At 46.5% G+C, this 22978-nt stretch overlaps 3 protein-coding genes across 3 annotated transcripts; 2 read left to right on the forward strand and 1 right to left on the reverse strand.

Annotated features, from left to right (window-relative positions):
* Positions 1–14108: 14108 nt before the first annotated feature.
* On the forward strand, positions 14109–14623 carry T069G_08633 (uncharacterized protein; the record flags this gene model as incomplete). The annotated part of the gene is made up of 2 exons (XM_056175843.1): positions 14109–14475; positions 14529–14623. The coding sequence occupies 2 exons, from the start codon at positions 14109–14111 to the stop codon at positions 14621–14623; spliced, it is 462 nt and encodes a 153-aa protein (XP_056026792.1).
* Positions 14624–15765: 1142 nt separating this feature from the next.
* Positions 15766–16974, reverse strand: T069G_08634 (uncharacterized protein; the record flags this gene model as incomplete). Its single annotated transcript, XM_056175844.1, has 1 exon — positions 15766–16974. The coding sequence occupies one exon, from the start codon at positions 16972–16974 to the stop codon at positions 15766–15768; it is 1209 nt and encodes a 402-aa protein (XP_056026793.1).
* A 4505-nt stretch (positions 16975–21479) lies between these two features.
* T069G_08635 (uncharacterized protein) lies at positions 21480–22761 on the forward strand (the record flags this gene model as incomplete). Its single annotated transcript, XM_056175845.1, has 2 exons — positions 21480–22260; positions 22328–22761. 2 exons carry the CDS (start codon positions 21480–21482, stop codon positions 22759–22761), a joined length of 1215 nt encoding a protein of 404 aa, XP_056026794.1.
* Positions 22762–22978: the final 217 nt, after the last annotated feature.

The raw sequence follows: 22978 nt of genomic DNA on the forward strand, positions 1-22978 counted from the left end.
TATACTGCATTGTGCCGAATACATCGCGAATACGAGAAATAGAGGTGCGCATATGCGTAGAAGAGCCACGCACGTCGTCATCTGGCGAAATATTGCTGACATGGTTTGCATCATATCAACTCCAACTCCCAGTATTTTTTTTTTGTCGAACGCATCATCGGGCTCCTGTCAGATCCAATATCACCATGTGTACACTCTCAGGCGAAAACCAATATCTGCATCAAAACACCCCTTATCAACTATGCCCGTAATACTAATCTTGATTTGCGTCCAGCTATCATATTTGAGGGAGCCAGATGTCTGGACGGTCATGGTCATGAGTGGAGGCACGGCAGTTGCCGAGGGTCTGTTTCGATACTGGTCAGCTTCCATCCTCCCGGCTCCATCCTCCCGGCCGGAGTAACCTAGGAAGTGAGTAGGCTTGGAGTTGGCGACAATAGCACACTGCGCAAAAGCACTCTACGAAATCATGGCGACCTGGCAGGGTGTTCCAAAGAGTCCAAGAAGGCTTCTGCAGGCTTTCGTGTGTACACTTCCATAGTACCTTAGCTATTGATGGACATCGTCCAAAGGGGCAAGGACTGGAACGCCTCGTGGGTCGCGGACCGTTGAGCTTGCACTTCCAAGGTTACCAAAATAGGCAACTACACCGCCAACCAGGCCTCCGATAGGCTGCGAGGAGCACCAGACAATTTTGAGTTCTGTTACAACAGCACCGCTCTCAATTGGCATGGAGGACACAGGCGGGCCATCAGCAGCACCGCAGCACCGGATCGCCGCATTTAACAACCCGGGCAAATAAGCGCCTGAGCAGTACTCTGCTGCCACGCCCTTATTTTGGAGGGGTCTCACCACGATGTTTTTTCCACATGGAGACTTGAGAGCAAGCAGAATAACCTCACAGACGTAAAAATTTACATTAACTATCCTTGCAAATAGCTAAGCACTGGCCATGACCCATATCCAATACCAATATACCTATATATAACTCCAATGCATTTCGTATGTAGAAGCGCTGGCTTGCGGTAGCCCGCACCAACAATTGCGAGAAGCACTGGCTTGCAGTAGCCCGCACCAACAATTGCGAGAAGCACAGTCGCTGCCATGAGGAGGGTCGCTGCTAGCGGGAAAATTTAACCTCAAAGCTGCGCAGTATTTTTTGCATTCGCTTTTTCGATTCCGCAGGGCTATGTGCTTGTCCGTACCCTAAAGGGTGGCTTTGCTCCATGTCAGAAAGGAATCGGTCAAGGCTATACGAGGGTTTATGATCATGAACAGTTTTGTCGGCGGTGGTGGCATCGTCATTACTGGCACTAACAACGAAGTAGGATTGTTAGCTTCTAAAATGTCATCGACAAATGGGAACGTCCAACTCTTGAAATGATCAATTACTGCATGCGTTGAGATAAAAAAGGGCTGACGGGTGATTATATCTTCTCTTCCAAGCCGTCCATGGTAGCAGAGAATAGGAGTAATATGAGTGAGGGTGGATTCTGCGTACGGCAGCTGTGGAAAGATGGATCACTGAGAGACCAAAATATATAGATAGAATAGAATAAAAAGCCTAGGGCTCCGCGAAGTAATCTCTGAGATAATACTTACATATTGTTGCCGTTGTAGGCACGGGTAGAGGACTCAGGCATCATGAGGAATGAGGGTTTCGGAGGAGAGGGCGAAAGGGAATAAAGATAACGGGAACCTAAACTGCCTCAATGCGTACTGGCATGAGAGAAGAGATGCCGATAGCAACAGAGCGGAAGGAGCTCAGAATATATAGCCGTCAGGTACTGTGTTATAATAATAAACTGCTACATCTCTGAGACCATCCATCACAGAAGGCGGTGGTGTAGACCCCGAACAACGTCTCCTCTGTTTCCATGTGCCTTTTGCCAGGGGTTACGGTACTTTACCTCGCAAGGTACGTGGAACAAGCGCCTTTGCTAGGGTGCCGAAAACACATAAGTGGGCTGCCGCAGTACAGCGCAGTGCATGTGCAGCGCAGTGCATGTGCAGTGCAACGATGTGCAGGTCGGGCGCGCTAGTAGTATCGACTTCCATTGGGTATTGGCGCACTGCAAGTACATACATGTATCTTCCACGCATCTTCTTGCACTGCGGATACCTGTCTGCCAAGTCACACCACAGGTGCATCGGCTCAACGCCTGCTCGGCTCAATCAAACCTCCAGCATCATCTGCCTCGATCCTCCACTCGCGCCAAAATTCGTGTTCCAAAATTGTGGCACTTGACGTCAGAGTCTGCACTCCTTGCAACTTGCGGATGTTCTAGAGCATGCCGCTGGGGCAGTGGCTGCGAGTGTAATTGCTCATCCTCAGCCATACTGAGGAACTGTCAAATGCTGCTCTTAATGGAGAACGGTCGCAGCCAAATTTCTGCCACACTTTTTACAATCAAGCTGTGAGACGGGCAGTTGACGTCAGTTGGTGTTCCCCCTGCGGCTAACAGATGTTCTAGACCAACTGCATAGAGTATGTTGATCTCGGACGAGCAGAGGAGCCTTCACATTATACAGGAAGTTTCCCACAACGGTGAAATGGTAATTTTCGGCTCCAGCTCGTCAGGGGCATACTCAAATATCTGACTTGATAATGTATCTAAGTTTTACCCTCGTTTTGTTAAACCACACCACCCTATCAATGATTCAGCTATTGGTAGCTCCATGTGCCGCATCGTCGGCCGCTACATGCTTAGCAGAGCTGTTCAATGGAAGATGGATGATAGGGCTTGTGCTACAGTTGCGACTTTGGTGCTTGGCTCACCTAGGGTCCATCTGTTTCATGCAACAAAAATCCAGAAATGGCCCGGATCAACACTCTGTTAGTTAAGAAGGTAAGCCGCGCATGTAGCCCGCTGACGCCACTAGAGCTCCAGAAGCTCCCAGGTACGAGTACACGCTAGTATTTACATGTAATTAGCCACCCGTCTTGCCGTCGTACCAGGTTCTTGTAGCGCTCTAGATCTCGTAGAGCTTGCCTGCACTTTCATTACAGAGTTCAAACTTGGGACTGCGGCGAGAACACCAGAGGTGGGACGATGGCGAAATAAGCGCTAGCAGCGCCCATTTGCTGCTAGCTGAGTGAGTGAGATGTCAAAGCTGAGTGGGTGAGATGTGAAAGCTGGAGGGGGTGTAGCAAGATACGACAGGGTTAAGATGGGGGTATAAGACCACCTGGGCAAGCTTTTTGAGGACTAGCGAAGGCAGGCCATGAATCTGCCTACTAGTGCCTCATGCAAGCTAGCGAGTCCCATCACAGCATTTCCCCACTAAACAAAGGACCCTTGTCTGCCGGATCTTGTCCACGATTTCTTAATGCCCGCTAAGGCGTGCATAGGGGTGAGCAAAGCCATGAATCTGCCCACTAGTGCCTCATGCAAGCTAGCGAGTTCTATCACAGCATTTCCCCAGCAAGCAAAGGGCTTTTGTCTGCCGGATCTTGCACGCTTTTTCTGTTTGTTCTCCCCATTGCCTGGTCGTAGATGCAGGGGGTGAAGGGAGAGCAGCAACCGCGTACATCACATAAGCTAGTAGCTACAAGAAACAGCTATATCCACAATGGCAAGATAATCCATTGGATCCTAGCCTTGAATGCCATTGAGCTCTGATAGCATCAAGATTAACAGTACAGTGAGCGCCAATAGAAACAAGTTTCCCATACTTCATACTAGCCAAACAATTAGTGAGTACTGCCTAAATAGTATGTAGAAACGCTCGAAAAGGCGCTCACCTGAAATGAAGTGTTGTCCAACATTTTATTAGTAAGTAGCCGCTGAAAAGAATACCTAGATAACTACATGTAGGCAAAAGAGAGAAGGAGGCAGCGGATTTTGAGAGAAGCTCAGCTGCTAACAAAAAAAAACTAAGGGAACTATAAAGAGAGCAAAATCGGTGATCGTTATACAAGAAAGAACGAAGAAGTGTGCATAGTATGTATACATGTTAAAACAAAAGATTTGGTTTCTTACTATTCTAGTTAGCGCACGAGAAGATAAGATTGATTTCTGGATCTGCTTTCGATCGCTGGAGCCCGGAGGTGGCAGATACGATAGAGCGGCGCAGTATAATTAGAATAATGTACTCTATGCTGGGTTTCAGTGGCAAGAAAAAAAACCTGTAAGCAGCTGAAATATCACATCGATTCGTTGAATGTTTATACGAGCTCCCTATTTCCAATGCAGCTATGCCATATATACATATCTTTCGTTGCGATATGTACTTGGGTGTTTGTGAGGGAATCTAAAGGCATCTCTTGTTTTGTAAAAGCCCGAGATGTTGAAGGGACTATTGAAGGGATGTGGGTTCAAATCAGCCAGAGAGATGCCGCCCAATAACTTCTTTCTGCCTGTCACTTAAGTAGTAGCTTAATGACCGTGCTTGTCTGCTGGGTTATCATACTGCAGATGCACAGAAGATATCCAATAGTTTTTAAGGCGTATTAGGCTTGGAAATATGAAGCTGATAAAGGCGACGTATTTTTGCACATACGCCGGAGAGTCATACGCCATAAAACATATATATGACCTCTGGTATGGGAAATAATTGACAAGAAGAACAAGTCAGATTTTGTATCTAAATATCCACGCTTGGCAACTACCCATGCCGTATGCATATACATCTGCATATACACACTTATATATATTTAATAAATTCGGGTTTCGCATACATATGCAACAGCCTAATTTCTCGAATCTTAGTTGAGATGCAGGTCGCCGCTACTCGAGGAAAATTTCGTCTCAAATTTACGCAGCTCTTCAAGCATACATTTTTCTGCTTCGGCCGGACTCTGCACTGGTCGATAACCAGATGCGTGGGTTGGCTCGGAAAGGAAACGATTGAGGCTATACGTCGTGCCACGGTCGCCAATGGAACGAGTAGTACTATCTGTGGCTTCAACCGTAATGCCGCTGTGAATGACAACTTTATAATCAGCATTCAGACATTGAAAAATTTATATAGGTCTAAATGTAAGCTTTTGAGCCATCATGTGTGCTGATATAGAGTATCAGAAACAGTGAGCATCTCATTCTGGTCTGGGAGTTATCCGAACACTGACGCTGAACAGCTGTATGGGTAAATGCACCCATCCTAATCATATGAGGCACAAATCTCTATTAAAAGAAGAAAAGAGAAAAGCGAAGTGATTACTAAAATGTACTTACACCTTGCTGCCATTATAGGCGATATGAGTAGATAAATCAGGCATGGCTAGGAGGGACTGCTCAAGTGGTAGATAGTCGAAGATGGCTGGAGATGGGATTGGAACTAAACAGTAGCAAAGTAGCCGCATATAATAAGACAACAGATGGGGATGAAGATTGTTGTACAGATGAAACGATTAAGAGGGAAGTAGGTAGAGGGCAGTATTTATATCTAGATGGAAAAAAAAAAAAAAAAAAAACATATAAGCAGTTTCCCTCTGTTTCGCCTCTAGTATTAGCTGTCAAATAAAAAAAAAAATATAATGGTTCGCGTACCCCTTCCATACCACTCTTAAAACCGTCAAGCGGGACGAGGTGGTTGCCTCATGACTGCCGAAATAGTTTCTTTTCGGCCTCTTTTCTCAGCTTAGTACCCTGATAGCAATGCGGAGTACCTGCTCCAGCACTAACATAAGGTGCGATACTTTTAGCTCCATCGAGCTACATGCACTTATCGCACATTTTTTTGTGTAACTCCGTGCTATGCATATACTAGCTTGACTACTAGGTAGTAGGCTGAGCTGTAGACCACTCCCATGCCTGTATTATTGCTGTAGAAAACATAAAAAGGTTGTACGACAGAGTACCCTGCTAGCAGTGCGGAGTACCAGCTCCGTCACCGGCATGAGGGGCGATACTTTCCGGCTCCATCGAGCTACTTAACACGACATCAGAGCTCCACCGCTCTTGCTGCAGCTGGGAGCTTATGAGATGAGATATATTGATTAGTCGCAGCTATTCGATAAATGCGCCCCAGGTGCTCTGTGACAGGTAATAATACCAGCTTTAGGTTCTATGGAGCTACGACTTAATACGACATTAGAGCTCCACCATCCTTACTGCAGCTCGTAGTGGCTGGGGATATTGATTTGATGGCAAGTGCATATCATTAAAGAAATGCCAACCTTTCAGAGCCACGGCTGCGTCGCAAGAGCATAAAGTGTGTGAGATGGCAATACCGAGGGAGTTTGGGTATCTACCTGCACGTAAACCCCCCACTTCGCCCGACATATATATAATAGCGGGATCCGTCGCAAGATACTGTTGATGGTTGTCAGCGGATGGTAACTGTTCCGTTGAATTGGGAATGAATGGGAGAAAAAATGGCCGGCTCAAAAGACAGTGTGCAAGGTCAAGTACATAGCTCAAGAAGGTTGCATACCTGCAGGTCAAGTATGAGTACACAGCTCAAGATGGTTGCATACCTGCAGGGCTGCAGGGATCTGGGGGCTTCCCGTGCTGACTATAGACCAAACTCCTACAACAAGACCAAGTGCCTTGTTGACAAAAAGTGAAGCTCCTAAGAATGAGTTTGCGCTTCTTCTCCTGCGGCTTAGGCTCGCTCGCCAATGTCCTTAATCACTTTGACCTTGTCAATGGACTCACTCGGTCAAATGCAGCATAGCTATGTCACACGCGACAATGGTATTTTGTTAGATATCGGGGTCTACAATAATAAAAGCAGCGAAAAGTATCTCCTGTAGGTTGTTGATATTAGACTGGGTGTTCCAATTATCTCCTTGGGGTTGGCTACCCACGATGTCGTGCTCAGAGGCCATGGCGCGCAGAGCCAGCGTTGGTGAATACACGCTGCACGGTGGACAGAAGCAGCTTCATATTACATGAGTCCAACAAGTATATTCTTAGCGTTGGCTTCTCAATGTTAATACTTGCTTAGGTCTCCCTAAACGATCCATTTCAATAACAAGCATGATAGACCTTTCATCATGGAAGCCGCCCTCGTTCACTGGCTTGTATCAGATGCTAAACGGACGCTCCAAGTCTCAGATACGATCCCTTACTATTGCCAGCCTCTTATTGACAGCCGATGATGTTTCCCGACTCATTGTTGAACTGTATATAGTCATCCAACTTTAGGTAAATAGGTTACTTAACCCATTTTTGTACTAGTATCTAGACCCGTCGTAAGTTTACGCGCAGATGGAGAACAGAGACGAGCTACTGGCGAGAATGGAGTAGAAGAAGTCTCTGAACGGAAGAAGCCTGGGTAAATTTATATAATGGACTACATTAGAAACCACGGCAAACATGGGGAGACCGCCTTGCTTAAGAAGGCTTCACAGTGCCGCCTGGAAGCTTTTACAGCGCATATAGATCAGATGTTCCTGTGAAATATATTGTAGTGTTGTCTTATGTATATCCACTGACGTTCAGAAAGCTGAAACCATTAGCTATGATAGGTACGTGACAAGACCCGAAAAAGCCTCAGTATGCAATCTCAACGCCATTTATACATCGCCTTAATACCTGATTATATACATGGTTTCCTTCCTCTAACACTCCGCCAGCGATTCCACTGGAAGCCTCATTGCTCTAACACCCACCCTGTTTCCCTTACAGCTGTGCTCTGCTCACCTTGGTAGCAGTTTATGATCCGAAGTCTGGGGCTAGGTGTAGCTAGTTCTGACATTATCAAGCATATTTGATACAACTCCCCCCCGGACCAGACTACGGTGGCTTCACGCCTACTTGATAGTGCGCTCCGTTTATGTGGCCTCCAACTACGTTTACACACTCCTGGTACAGAGAGCATAGCAATTGTATCCCAATCGCCGTTGCATCGAGCTATCCGCCGCGTACATCTATGTCCGAAACGCTCCAGTAGTACATGAGTACATGCGATTGGATGTGTATACCTGGTAGTTCTACCTTAGTCACACCGTTTCATGTCTTATGTTCTATTTCATTGGGGGGTTTTGCTATTATCCTCCTACGTCTTTCTGTTCGTAGGTCCATGATTATCTCAACACTTTACTTGCTGTTGTGTATGTAGATGGTCCTTACCCCTTAAGTACAAAGTGCATGTATCACACTAGCACAAGGCTCTAGGGCCGGGCCGTCAAAAGCCGGCGGCCGTTAGCGCGACTCACTTCATCCCATTGAGCGCGAGTCCAACCCAAGTAGCTGTATCCATCTTGTTTCTATATGGCTGGATATAAGAAAGGACTTTATTTACCAGCAAAAGGGTGGCCTGGTCGCCGCGTTGATCATTAACGTTATGTAGCTCAACATACTGATCTAAATTTCGAGACTTACCTTCGAGGCTAACTTTGGCAGTAGCTGATGTACACTCAATTTGTGGCGATTTAATTGGCCATAATCCTGGGATGCCCTTTCCATAACCCACTCACTAAATAAGTGCGTTGAAAATAAGTAGGTTTTGTCTCAAATTTACTATGTAAATTTGAGACAAAACCTACTTATTTTTTGAGTGGCTTTTTGAACCCCACCCAGTTTGGCCCAATCATAGCCATCTCCAGTCTCGTAATACGCTTGTGAAGCCTCCTGAGGACACACACGGCGGCCGCCTCCTCCTCTCATCTCTCGAAGCAAGTCAGCGGAGAATTGCCACATAGGACTGACTAGCGGAAGATCACTGTAGAACGAATTATGTCTTGTCACCTGTGAATAGCCAGCTACAATAGCAATATTGTTAGGCCAGAGACTCGGAGGAAATCTCGACCCCCCCCCCCCTTCCATGGCCTTGAGAGTTTTGGGGCTGTCAGCTTCAAGGCATATATCACTGCTGCTGCCATCTTAATCATCTCTTTCTAAGTCATTAACATCATCTCATTATAAGAAGAGATGAAGTCGAAAAGTAATATCCACATCATTCATAGATACATATCACACATATATAGATAAAGAATTACTGACGAGTTCTATGGATGTGCACCCTTGCAGGCAGCAGCACAGTTCTTCATTGGCTTCTAGTTTCCATGAGGAGGGTCGCCACTTGAGCAGAATTGAGTGTCAAAGTTACACAGTTCTTCAGCCATACGCTCTTCTGATTCAACAGAGCTGCGTGCTGGCCTATATCCTAGCGTATAATTTTCATCCGACAGGTAACGCATAAGGCTGTAGGAGAGATCCCTCTTCTCAGCAGATTGAGTGACTGACTGGGCGTCGTTTATGATGGCCGAGGCCTCTTTGTTACTAACAATCATCTTGTTAGCTCTTTACTATGTATATAGCGAAGAGACAATCACGTCCCAAGGCCTCAGATGTATCATGGGCCTGATCCAGAGGATCTCAAAGACGTCTTTGCTATGCACTCTGTCTGAGATTGATCTGCAATTAACTGGACGAAGCAAGAGCACTATGCAATGCATTTGCAGCACGCATAAGAGGAAGCAATGGTCTATTATGGAAAGAAAAGAGAGAGATGAGAAAGGGGGAAAAGATTCCGAAACACTACCTACATGTTGCTGCCATTGGAAGCACGACGCGTTGATGAACCGGACATAGCGACAAACGAATAGTTGGCGAAAAATTTCCCGTCTCTATTTGTGTTACCCACTGCGACACCAACTCTTGGAACCTTGGCTGACAATCTTCTCGGAATATAATAAGGATTGTTAGTGAAAACGAAGAGAAAAATCCACAGTCACTTTGCTAATAAATAATTCCTGCAGATAACAAAGGGGCTGCTGCTTACAGTACGGCACGAGGGAAACTGGTTTGCTAGACAGTGCAGGGATCTGTTAGGCGGGGAAGAAAAAAGAGAGCAATTGAAGGTGCGCCTATGATGCAAATACGCAATACGCACACACATACGGAGTATCGGACCGTACGTTATATACATGATGAGCCATCCTATGACAAGCTCATGTAATATCACAAGGCGGTGCCCTCGACGTACTATCGACCCAAGGCAGCAGTCCTTTCGAGTTGAGCAACGAAATTCCACAAGATGAAGCAAAGAGAATAAAGCCAAAGTATAAAAGACAGAAACCACAATGTAATCAATCACTCGTTGTCTAGGACGCCAGAGTCCCACGTCGCTATAGCAGTAATACAGTTTCCTATTGTTTTGGAAGTTTGGAAAGCGACGTAAGTCTAGACATGGAGATGCTATAAGATGTGATAATGGGATAATAAATGATAATAATGGGGATGATTAATTGAAAGACAAAGAATTACTAAACAAGTCGTATATTTATATATATTTTGTGTAGTTTTTCCACATCAGAGGCGAATCGACCCACGGGCATCCGGAAACACGGAAAAAATGCAATACAAACCCAAAGAAAGTTTCATCTGCATCTGCACCTTCATCACACACACGTGTTAGTCTCGGTAATAACCGTTGTCTTCGTTTAGGGCTAATACATTAGATACTTGCATCTAGGCGTACGTGCCTCAAGGGCCAGGGGCATCTCCATGCAGAAGAGAAGCTCGGGTCATTTCATCTCTCTGGATGTGCTACCCATCAATATCTCCTTCAACTTGGATATTGCACCATATCTACATATATAGGTACCCTGCTCCTACCACTATACACTTTAATGTTAACAGTACTCATATTAGCTTTTCTCATCTATTCCTTCATACACTAATACAGCTCTGGGGCATCGACTCCGCGTATCTGCCTCATCGGTATAACCGGCTATGTAGGTAATAAAATCGCACTATGCTGAGACCAGCCTTTCCGGTGAGATATGCACTCCGCAAATGGGTTGCCTAGTGCTAATGCATGAGCCTGCTTAGACGTATTGATCACATTGAAGCATGAGATTGTGACACGGGTTAAGGTCGTACGTGACCTATATCTTATAAAAACTAAGGCAACACGTTAGAGAGGGAGGCGAACTACAAGGCATTTACGCACGGGAAGAGCTGGGCCAAACCATAGACCGTCAAGGATTGTCTGGTTCTAAATATGTAGTTTGTATCTGATGTACGTGTTACCAAACGATTCTTATGGTACTAGTCTGCGGCCGCAAGTGGGCGCCCCCAATGTTTGGGCGTGTTAGCGGTTCAGGCAATATGAAGGCAGCCCGCGTACACATATACTGATACTGCTCGCATTCTGAAGCCGTACAGCTCCTCCTGTGACTAGTCCAGTACCTGATAGTCGGCTTGTGGGGATAGGTACACGTATATATGGACTAGTGCAAGCGACGCTACACAAGTCAAAGCAAAGGTAGCCAAAATACATATAATCCTGCTGGGCTGTTGTGTTACAGGCCCAAAAGAGTCCACCAATGGTCTTGAGCGGGTTCTAAACCAATAACGAGGGGCAATCTGAGGAAAATTAGACGAGCCCGGCTGCCTAGTCGGTCCATATAGGAGCGACGGAGGTGGCTCCGGGCTGCCCTCCTTTGCGTTTGTCGCCTTTGTTGCCTTGTGTGTGGAGAAGGGACCCTTGTTCTTTTTTTTTTTTTCGTGATGTGACGAGAAAGCCACACCGGTAAAGGTGACACCGAACCTTTGTCTATGCGTCAGACAGTCGCACTGCGTGCGGTGGACATCTTTTTTAGAGACAATTCCGCAATATCTCATCATTACCCAAAACCAAAAGCACAAGGGGTTTGCGATGCTTGCCTGTGGAGCTTAGGGTGACTGCATTATGGTAATACAACTTAATGCGTAGTGAGGCTGAAGTCGTTATATGCCATTGTTCGACCCATAAGGGAACAGCATTAGGTTGTAAACTATTGAATGCAAGAGGATCCAAAAGAAAAGTGCCAATGCACTGCTTCTCGCCCTACGCTTACAAATATATATATAATAGCTCTTGTATATTACCTAGGGGCCAATGTTGAATCCCGGCGACAGAAGGGAAAGGCAGAAGCTAATGAGAATATTTAATTAGTAGGAATAGTAGAGCGAGCATGATATAGCAGCAAGACATCCTAGTGGTTACAGGCTACTTTGTAAGCACAAACTCACAACTGACCGACGATAGGGTCAAAAAAGGGTGCTAGTTGGGCATTGGACTGGGTCTATGATCATTTCAAGTTTGGGCACAGATAGTTGTTGACAAGAACAAGTCCAATGTTTGTACTTGAATAGCCATACTATAACGCATCACATATCTACATAACGAAGTCTGTATACACAAGCATATATATCTCCAATCGGTTGCATATTCGCATACACCCATGTGCAGCGGCCTAGTTTCCAAGCCTATAGCTGCGCTGTACAGCGTTGTTGTTCGAGGAAAATTTAGTTTCGAAATTGCGCAGCTCTTCAAGCGTACGCTTTTCCGCTTCGGCCGGAGTCTGTACTGGTGCATAACCTATTGTGTGACTTGGCTCTGCAAGGAACCGTTTGAGGCTGTACAAGGAACTGTGGTCGTCAGACGAACCGGTGATGCTGGTAGCAGTTTTAGCGTTGATTCTGTCATAAATTAGTATTTTCTGGTCGTGCCTGAAAAGTTTTAAGACATATGTTATAGTATATATGTAAACTTGCCAAGCCTTCTGTGCCATGATATCGATTATGAGCGGATAGCGAGAATATTACCTCTGTACTGGGAGATAGCTATAAACAAAGGCCAGAGAAATATAGACGTAAATGTACCCGTTCCATCCATGACAGGGACAAGTCTCACTAAAATAAGGAAAGGGATAAATGAAGCATTCTCTAAAAAATACTCACACATTGCTACCGTTATAGGCGACACGAGTTGATAATTCGGACATGTTAAAGAAGATGTGTACAAAAGATAAACGGTTGAAGAGTGTTAAAGGTGCAGGACCGAGGTAGAAAATGACAATGCCACTGACAAGAGAGGAGATGGTGATAGCAATTGATGAAGAGGCCAGACGGAAGACAGTATTTAAGATACGCGGAACAGTTGATATGCTCTGGGCCACTGAGGGGTTCTCTCGCGATAGGATCTCATCCTTTGACTTTCGACAAGGATGAATTGACCTATGGATAAATACAACAGATTATGACATTCATAGTCAGCTAGTTGCCTGAGTCAATTAATATGAAGTATGAGCGAAAGACTGAATCATGTTTGTGGTTAAGCCAATGAACAATGAATCATGCTTATAGCCATCCCGAGATTCAATTTCGCCGCGCATAAGTGTCGTTTGGCTCTTTGCATACTACGGCCATTCTCTGAGCCTAGCAGGAATTAATCGGAGATATTCCTCCGTCTACTGTGAACCAATCGGCGTAGGTTATATGAGGTATAAAAGAGCTTAAGGTCAGGATGGTAGTACACATACCGAACTTTTGGGTGTCATGCTAACGTGAGGAAGTCACATGTAGCCAATTAGTTATCCCGTCGAAAACAGGGCTAATTCTGGGAATACCTACTGTACAGCCTTTAGAGGGAATATGGTAGTACAAACTTGCTTTCTACAGATACCTACCTGAAGTTTCTGCGGAGACAGAATGCCGAATGCCGCAAAGGGGCTACATACGTGTACATGTAAGGCAGAAAGGTCAAGACAGTCATATGTCTGCTGGTTGTGCCAGGTGTTTATGGCGGCGCCACACAGCCACGCTGCGTGCTCCTTAGTACAGCCCAATGCGGCTTGATGCAAGGATCTTTGGTTTGGCGATTTCTTTTTAAGGTTAAATGGATAGTTCGTTTAACCATAAAATGTATTCGGTGGAGAAATAATCTTTATGTTAGTTCTTCGAGAGGAGTCGTATTACGGACCTACACGAAAACGGATATACCCAATCTCGCGTTTGGGAATATAGTCACTTCACTTCGACCCATTGGGCTCGCGTAGATGCGCCAAGATCCTACAGTTTTCACGTGGCAGGCTCAGCCTCGCCCATGATAAGAGAGTCCAAGCATATCACGCCGTCCTTGTTCCATCGCTCTTTGGAAGAGAGATGAGTATTTATAAACTCTCTTCCCCCTTGTTCCCTACTAGCAATTTGGGTTTGTCGCCTCTTACTTCAATCATCCAGCAAAGATGAATGCTACTAATTTCACTCCTGTTTATTTGGACAATACCGAGTTCTTTATGAACTCGAGCAATGTCGTTAATCTCTCTTGGCCGAGAGTGTCGGAGGCATTTGTCAAGCCCTTGACATCACACGTAACTTCTTTCCCCGGCTACAATTGGACTGAGCCTTATCCAGGAAAGAAGCATCATTGACGAAGTTCACACGATGGGCTTGATGATATCTGATGACTTTTTCATGGATGAAGCCGCTGGGAACAAGTCGACCACCGTCCTGACGGGGTTCACCTTTAACATCCCCAAGGGGATGAAGTCTAATGGAAAAGCTTTGCCCATGCACCCTTCATGGTACATCTGCCGCCACATCTTCATCTCGACAAATGCCAAGATAAAGGAATCTGGAGATGAAAACACCTGTGACGCACTCCCCTTGGATTGCAAGAATGACCTCGCCGCTGCTTTGACTGACGACTGGGGCTATAAGAATAAGGATTCTATGTGCTCCCAGCGCATAGCTGATCCTATTCCTCAAAGTTGCGTCGGCACATTCGGATTCTCTCGCCAAGATATTTTGAGTATGTATACTAAGAGCACACGCAAATTGCAGCCTTTTCTGACTACTTCTTAGCTATCAACAGCACTTCTCTGGCGGATCCGATGCTTGGGCCTCTGCAGACAAACTCAAACCCGCAGCAATACGGCTGGCGTATTGGAACTGGCTAGCATGACCATCTTGATCCCGTTGCCCGAGAACTGGCCTACAATAGGACCTACCTCGTGGCTACAGTTTGGGGCTTCAGCAGGGGAATGGATCCTACGCCTGAAAGAATCCCTAGAGTTACTTGGGCTTGCATGTCTGGTGGAGATCCTTGGAGGGATCCCGTTCTTCATCATTATCCTGATCCTCCTCCGCATTTACATGACAATTCCACATCTACCAGGACGCCTTCATCTGCTACCACATCTAGCGGGACAGGTACCTCGGCCACGACCTCTAGTGAGACGGCTTCATCTACCACCACGTCGAGCGGGGCAGCTTCGTCTACCACCACTACGTCTGGCGGATCGATTTCAACCAAGTTGGATATGCAAATTATATATGTACTCATTGCAATGTTGATGGCAGGCTTTGTTTTGGGAGACTATGCTTGATTTGTACTCACCAAGACGTTAGTTTAAATGTTGTTCAGATGGAAGCTGAAATCTACCTGTATATTGCGCGGATGTAGTTGAGTCTAGTTGTTAGTAATGCTGGGACATGATGCCAGACTGTGTCTCGCTATTCGTCAAGATCGAACACAGCCGCAGCATCATATCCAATTCCGATATAATGATTAAGTTCTGTAGCCATTTTGTTGATTATTTTCGTGGGTGTATCATCAGATACTCGTGCGAACTTGAACCTATTTCCGACCATTGGTATGCGCGATATTTCCACCCTTCGGCGATTTCCACTTTCAAATTGGCTGCGCCTTATAGATAACATTTGTTCCAATGCCATTTCTTGCACTGCCTCTGATACTATCCGCGAACAGCTCAGCTGAAACAACCAATGCCAAGTAGGCTAAGTGAGTGTTAGTGGCATGTCCAATGCATGTTAGTCTTACGAGTGACGGATACAACGGCTAGATTTCATCAAACAAGGCGGACAGTTCTTCGTGGGCATCTTCCTGTCTAAACCAACGTGGTAGAGTTTGGCTGGTTAGTACATGACACCTTCTTGGCATCTCAAGATTGCTCATAGTGAAGAAAGCATGAGAGCTACGGGTGATCTTTAATGACTAGTAGATAGCTCCGCCAACGTTCTACTTTCAGGCCCAGCAAAACTTGTTGTGTATTAATCTATCACAAGTCTTATCTATAATTTATGGAATTTCTGGAAGATCAGCATATGTAAGTTTGGTCCTAAACCAGGGACTGTGACCGCCACGCGGAATACCCATGTCGCGTTCCATGCTAATATCGTCGTCTGCATCACATTCATCGGTGCAAAGAATAAACTGTATCTTCGGTGTGATTCTTGGTAACTCTTTCTTCGCTTGTATCACCCATGGGTGTCGGTCATTGAACACGTTTGTTTTCTTCGGCTCTTCTTTGTTGTTCATGTAGAGAATGGCGTGGTCATCCATAAGTGGTGGACTCCAGGCCAAACCTGGATCCCCATCGATTGGAATGAAATGTTTATTGCTATATTTCGCTCGCAGCCACGCGTAGGTCATCATAAGCCAATCCACCTTTTCCCTCCAGTTTTGCACTCGACACTTGAAGTCGGGCGCCAAGATGGAGTCAAATTGCTTGCGGACATGGAGTCTTTTGTTGTTGGAGCGGCGGCCGTTTGTAAAGAGATCATGGAATGCCCTTAGCCTTTTCTCGTCATCGCAATCCACCAGCTGTACGGGCGCATCGAGAAGTAGGCCGAAGAGACCAGACTCTGCAGCTTGCGCTTCAGTGGCATGAATGCAGATGAAAGCCAAGGTAGCAGATTGAGAAACTCTCGCAAATGGTCTCTCTGAAATTTTCGCAAACTCATTGTATGGGTCGTCCATACTGGGCATGCCGCGCGGTCTCGCTCTCTCGTAGATTTCAAGATGAGGGTAGTCTGAAAACTCATCGAGTTCTGGTGGCGGATCCAGGCTGAATTGGAAAAAATACTCTGCTCTCAGCGCAAGCGGCATCATGTCCAATCGACTAAACCCCTCCTCGAAAAACTCCATGACGATGTGAATATCATCGCCTTCCCAGCACGACATGCCATTGCAGTTAAGGTTGTAAAAGTCCAGGCGAGGCTGGACCCATATAGGCCCCAGATTGAACCAGTAGTCCTGCAAGACCAACTTGCCCCATTTTCTCACTACGCCCCGCGATTCGCGGCAAACGGAGGCAATGAGCGGCAGGGAAGCATTCCGTTGAGACGATCGCAGAGACCAGCACATCTGCTCTCTTTGGATATCTCCAGAAGAGAGAGGGTCGTCTCTTTGTACGACCCTGTGAGGAAGACAGTTGAACCAGATTTGCAGACGAATTTCTGGAGGCAGACGGGAAAATTGGTGGAATTCAGTTGACTGAGCTGCCATGTTAGGCAAGTATTAGTGTCGGGTATATCCTTTAGAAGTGATGTTGGGTGGAGATGGGATCGGATCGTTCGAGCGGGGGCGGGGCTTGAGGATCCATAGCTTAAATACATCCCCTGCTCTGATCAACATGACTAAGCTTTGTAAGATCACATGAGATATGCATAACTCAGATGCATAACAAGGCAGCTTGACACAGGTATTTAAATATAGACATCTCATAACTCAGCTTATCCTAAGAGTGATTTTCGCAAGATTCTCTTCATAGTAAGGATGTTCTGCCTAAATGCTTGTACATCAATAATTGACCTTTTTATCTGGCCTTCATAAGCTATACAATAAGCCAACTATCATGCGATTCTTTACCATTATTTCCTCTGGCGACGAGATACGGCGCTGCAAGAACTAAACTTTGCGTCAAATACCTGGAGTTGTGTCGAAATACGCTCCTTTTCTCTAGTTTCAACTTCCGCTTCAGTATCAGCTCTTCCTTGCGTTGCTCCAAACCCAGGCGGCGACCGTTGTTGGTCCGTGGGTACCTCCCCAACGTAGCCAAGAAATCGATCAAGGTTATATGTGGAATTATCGAGAATGTGGTGGACGATGATAATTTGGCTGTTGGCTGTGGTATTTTCGGAATCGGTGGCACTAGGTGGCGTTGTTATTAGTACAGGTATCCTTGAACAGCTATGTAGCGCAGTGCAGGGAAAAGTGATGAATAGTTCGAAATTGGGGTACTATAATTGCGAATAAAGGGCTGAAGCCACTGTAAAGACAATACATACGAGTTACTACCATCAACAGCGCGGGTCGATGAAGGAGACATGGTTGCAAAGCCGTAACGGTTGCTATACAAATAGTTCCAACAGTAAACGGACGGGACTTTGAACTGAGTTATGGCGTAAATCCAATAAAATAGGTGGTATAGTCAAGAGTCAAGGGCTGTGTCGCTAATGACGTGACATATGAGGGGAGGTAGAATATATAGGGACGAGAGAGACCTCTCCAACAGCTGCATCAAGCTCAGCGCTCCTCGACACTCTTCTCTTCGCGTGTAAAGCCCCCTGTCGGTTCTCTTTCGCATCCCCCTCTCTTTACAGATTAGGCTTGATAGGAGCCGGGGCCTAATTTTGGTTTGTGGGCGAACGGATCAGGGTAGGCGAGAAGTACATCCTTGGCTTATCCCTTGTGAGGCTTAAGGCTGAGAACATGGGGATATATGCTCTTCATATACGTACCCAGAACATACTCTAAATATATCTCAAGCCACTCGTACATCTTTACATTTCCCTTACATAAACTACATTGATCAGTTGTTACAGTCTGCCGGTGTTGTGTCTACTAAACGGAAGATGTACCTATTAGTGTAAAGGAAAGGAGCATCGGATATTGCTAGATCCTAAAATATTCGGCCGAACACTCAACTAGCGGAAGAAGTAAGACATCTAGCTGTGGTGTAACCTACAAGCCCAGTCAGTTCCCAAGCAGCTACGCCTCAACTCCCTGCCCAGGCCAACCTGTCAAATTGGGCATCAACCGGATGGTAGGTTTGCCGTTCCCGTTCCCGTGAAACTTGAAGGGGGGTGGACTATCTTATGCAATCTACTAGAACATACACAGACTGTGCGTAAGTATAAGTACGAGACATGCGACAACTACAAGTGCCCAATAGAGATCAAAGCCACTTCCTCCTGATTGGTAAGATCGTCTATGTGATTCGCAGTGTGAGACGGTCACGAGCCATTCTTATACTGCGTAGCTCTCACGTTTGAATGGCACGAGTTCTGTGAATAGAATTCGCTTTCTTTGGTGGCCTACTCCTGCTTCTTAAAGACTTTTATAATATACTTGTAGTTAATGCAAGTATCTGAATTACATAAAAGAGAACTATGTGGAGTCCTCCGGATGTGGAAACAGGATTTACAAGGTACAGGGGTTGAGATCCAGGAAACACGACTCGGTGATCCGCGGGGGGATCCGAAAGGCCGGGACAATGTGGAATTCTCTAGCTCTTGTTTTGATGGAGGCCTTAAGGTTCAGCTGGCGAACGGGGCTGGATTTAGATTGCAACGTTTTGAACAGTTCCGCGGCGCGGATGCGGCTACCTGCACATCCATTCACAGTTTTGGGATAGCGCAAGCCATGCTCTGGAAGATTTTTAGAGAGCTCTTTATCTTGAGGTTATCTCAAGTCATCTACGCGGACGTTGCATTCAACTCTTTCGCCTTGTCTGGAGCCTGTGGCCTGGACTCAATAGCTACCTTAGCAAGGCTCGCTGTACTACATGACAAGCCAGCTAACCTGTAGGCAGCACCATTAATCCGTCCATGTCACTTGGCCGAGCTGGTACTTGGAAGGTAGCAAGATGGTGAGCAGTCGCCCGATGGTATCTGTGGGACTCCTTGACAGAGCGATCCTTGAGAGGCTGGGTAACCATGCACTTTTAACTAAGCATGTATGGTTGAAGGACCCAGGAACACTCAGCTCCTATTGCTGAGCGACGGCTGTTGTATGTGGCTTCACATTGCACAAGCACAGATCAGATTCAATGACTTGCTTGGCTCAGCCCGCTTTCCACGAAACGTCGCCCGTTATGGCACGGGGCATCTTGCGCTCCGAATCTTCACCTGGAATCTGCAAGATACCCATTATTTACAGCGCACTACCAGCCCGTACCACTGTCCTGGGTCTATGATCAAATGGCATTTGTTTGCTGAGCTTGACCTGAAACTCTCGGTATGTAAGTTAGATGACAGGCGAGTTTCGGGCGTTGCGATCAAGGCCACAAGATGAGCACTAATGTTGATGGCTGGGCGCTTTTGCTACCACGAATGTATCCGCGCGGCTGGCTCTGGAGTATCAGGTTGTTTCGTATGCAGCGACCCGTTGGCTGGGATCTCTCCAGAGCAGATGCTCCAAGCCTTTCCATTCAGCTCCATGTGCTTTGTTCCAAATTCGGTGGTGGCAACCTGCTAGTCTGGTGGCCTTTGTCTTGCCTTGATCTCTCCTGAAGCCTGCATGTCCACTCCCATCCCGATTGACGGCAGGCTGCATGTGTGCTGTGATCTGACAAGAAGATGAAGAGGCTAGAGAATACTGCCGCCTAGAACAGGGACCGGGGGGTGGATGAGCCATGAAGAATTAGGTTATGCATTATGCATGCATTCGATGCCTTAATTACATGCTGTATGTATTAATATCTTTGGTGCAGCGACAGGTCATGCGCATCCATAATCTTTCAGCATCCTGAGTCTCTATTCGTCAAGCCCACTGGCCGCATCCTAAAGTTCGAAGCTGAAGAAAAAGTAAATTCAAAGATGGAGGCCCAGACCTTAGCCATCTAAGAGATCAGTTGCAGTGAATCGCGCCGCCACGAGTGAATTTGTGGTGACGCGCTTGGATTCACTCTGGTTTTTGCAAGTACCTGTATCAGATTATCTGGTGAGCAAGTCGACATACTATCAACTGCATGCGAGAGATCCTGATGAGGACATAATTTTATGTTTGCACGAGTTAATGATTCACTCGACGTCAAACGATGTTGGCAGACACGATCGACTTGAGCACTCCACGAGGCCATATTCCCTCCCAGCAATATGTATAAAATCGTGCTTTCTTTGCTAGTGCATGATGGTAGAAGATATATGTCATTTCGATCGCAATAGTATCAGATAACCCTTTCTATTCGTTGAGTATGTGAAAGGAACCATCAGGTTGAACAAAGATTTGAATATGAGGCTGATCTGGACCAAACCTAATCATTGGGCCGCAATTATTAGAAGCATGTGTGCACCACTACCTAAGAGAACGCACTGTACTGCACTGTGGCATGTGCTAAACTATAGCAGGTGGCGTCCACTAAACTCACCGCTAACTTTCCCCGACGCCTTCCAAGTTTCTGTAAGCCACCGCTATTCAGCATCACCACACAGTACAAACCCATCAGGTACCAGCTGCGCCTACTGTGGGCCAACATGTACCTCATTCACATGGCACGAGTGATTGATGCCTTCAAGCTCTCAATGATTCGGATGATTCCTTCTTTCTGTCTCCCGCATATTTAGGCATCGGCATCTTATCTTTTCTTCCAGCTCAGCTCGGCTCAGCTTCCCATATTTTTCCTCTGCCACCCATATTTACGATCGTTCCAACATCATCACCGTCATCTCACGATTTGCACTCCGAAACCCGTTCACTGCAACTGTTCCTGTTCTTCTTCCTCCTTTTTCTCTCAGCAGAGGCACATGCAGCTTTTAGTACGTCATCGGCAGGTAGACTATTTTAACTCTTTGTACCCAAAAGATTCCGATCCCGTTGGGCAGCTCTCGCGCACAAGAATATCGAACGCTGCATCCTGCAAATCGCCCTAAATTACTCACTTCTACTTTTTCTCCAGACTCCTAGGGCTCTCATCGCCTTTTCCGTTTCCTTTCACCTTTGCTCAGGCGGCCTTCTCTATCTCCTCATTCTTGTATCACCTATCACGTTTGCTGCGACTGCGGCACACCATGGACTCCCCTCACATCAAATTCGAGATTCCCGATGAACATCGAACGTTTTCGCCTTTCCCCCGCCTTCCGCCTGAGCTCCGTCAGCAGATATGGAGAGAGGCCGTATCGACCCCGGGAATGAGCTTCGTCAAACTAGAGAGCAGGGGCCGGAACTGGAGATGGGTGTCGTTGAATAGGCCCTTTTCACAGGCCATTTCCGATAGTGGCTCCAACAAGAGCGACGACCTCGACGAGATCGCCTTGGAGGTCAAGAATGAAGTTGCTCCCCGGCGGTTGTGGGATACGCGCCTCGTCCCTATGTCAGCAAACCAAAAGTCCGACATTTCCAGTTATCATGGCCTTAACAAGCAGCTCGCAGCGCTCCTCACGACATGTGGAGAGTCTCACGACATGGTGAACAACCTGATGCGCAAGAAAGGAGCTGTTCGCTCCAGCAGCGGCAAGCTGGTGACCTTGGCAGGCTCATCTGACATCATATTTCTGGAATATTTCCCTTCTGAGCTTTTTGAAAGCGGATGCAGCTACGACATCGACCCCAATTGTCCCAGCTTGGACAATATTCGACGGGTGGCGGTGCGATACTGCCACCAGTGGCAGGAGAAGCCAGTGCCCTCAGTATGTCCCTTATGCGGACTCGTCCATGAAGCCGCGAACAACAGCGTCATCTATCCGAACCACCTCTACCACTTTCTGGCAAGGCATTTACCCAATCTGGAGGAGTTTTATTTTGTGGATTACTTCCTCTTGCGCAAGGCGGTGCCATCAAATCCTGATACCGGTGAGTATTTTGACCTTTAAAGGGCTTGCTACCACATTCCAGCGATTCTCATTCTCATATATAACAGACAACTGGCCACCGCGCAAATACAAATGCGGCCCCCGAACATACTACGAAGCAGACAGCAAAGCTTGGGACATGAAGCCACAGGTCCTCCGAATGCAGGAGTGGCTACAAGACAGATTCATCCGATACGCCAAGGCAAGCCAACTGAGTCGTCACAAAAGCCCCGAAAAGGTGCGATTTGGTGTTTTGGCATGCGAGTGGGATATTGCCCCGCCAGTATCGCTCAAGACGCAACCTGTACCACCAGCTCCCAAGGGTCGTAACAAGCGTATGATGTACGAAGATCATGCGCTGCGTCGGCAGCGGCTTCGCCGGAAGTCACGAAACGCAAAGCCGGTGAGCCCAAACGTGGTAGCTGCCAATGTGCCATTTATCTTTGGCAACCCAGACAATTCTTTTGAGTTTACGTTTGAGGTGGACTGGAGGCGGATGTAATGGCGGCGGTACTTGTGATTCAGTTTGTGATTCAGCAGTCAGGTGATTTTAGGAGTTGGATGATTTGTATCACGGAATGGAATCCTGGGGCTCAGGCGCAAATGGAGTACGGTTTTTATACAACGCATGGTCAAAAGGCACCTGGAAAGCAAGGGAAACGCGAGCTGTAAAATAGCATTATTGAGTTTAGAAATACCCTAAAGAATTGGACGTTTAT

Source organism: Trichoderma breve, chromosome 5 (genome assembly GCF_028502605.1).
Source record: "Trichoderma breve strain T069 chromosome 5, whole genome shotgun sequence".
Taxonomy (NCBI): Eukaryota; Fungi; Ascomycota; class Sordariomycetes; order Hypocreales; family Hypocreaceae; genus Trichoderma; species Trichoderma breve.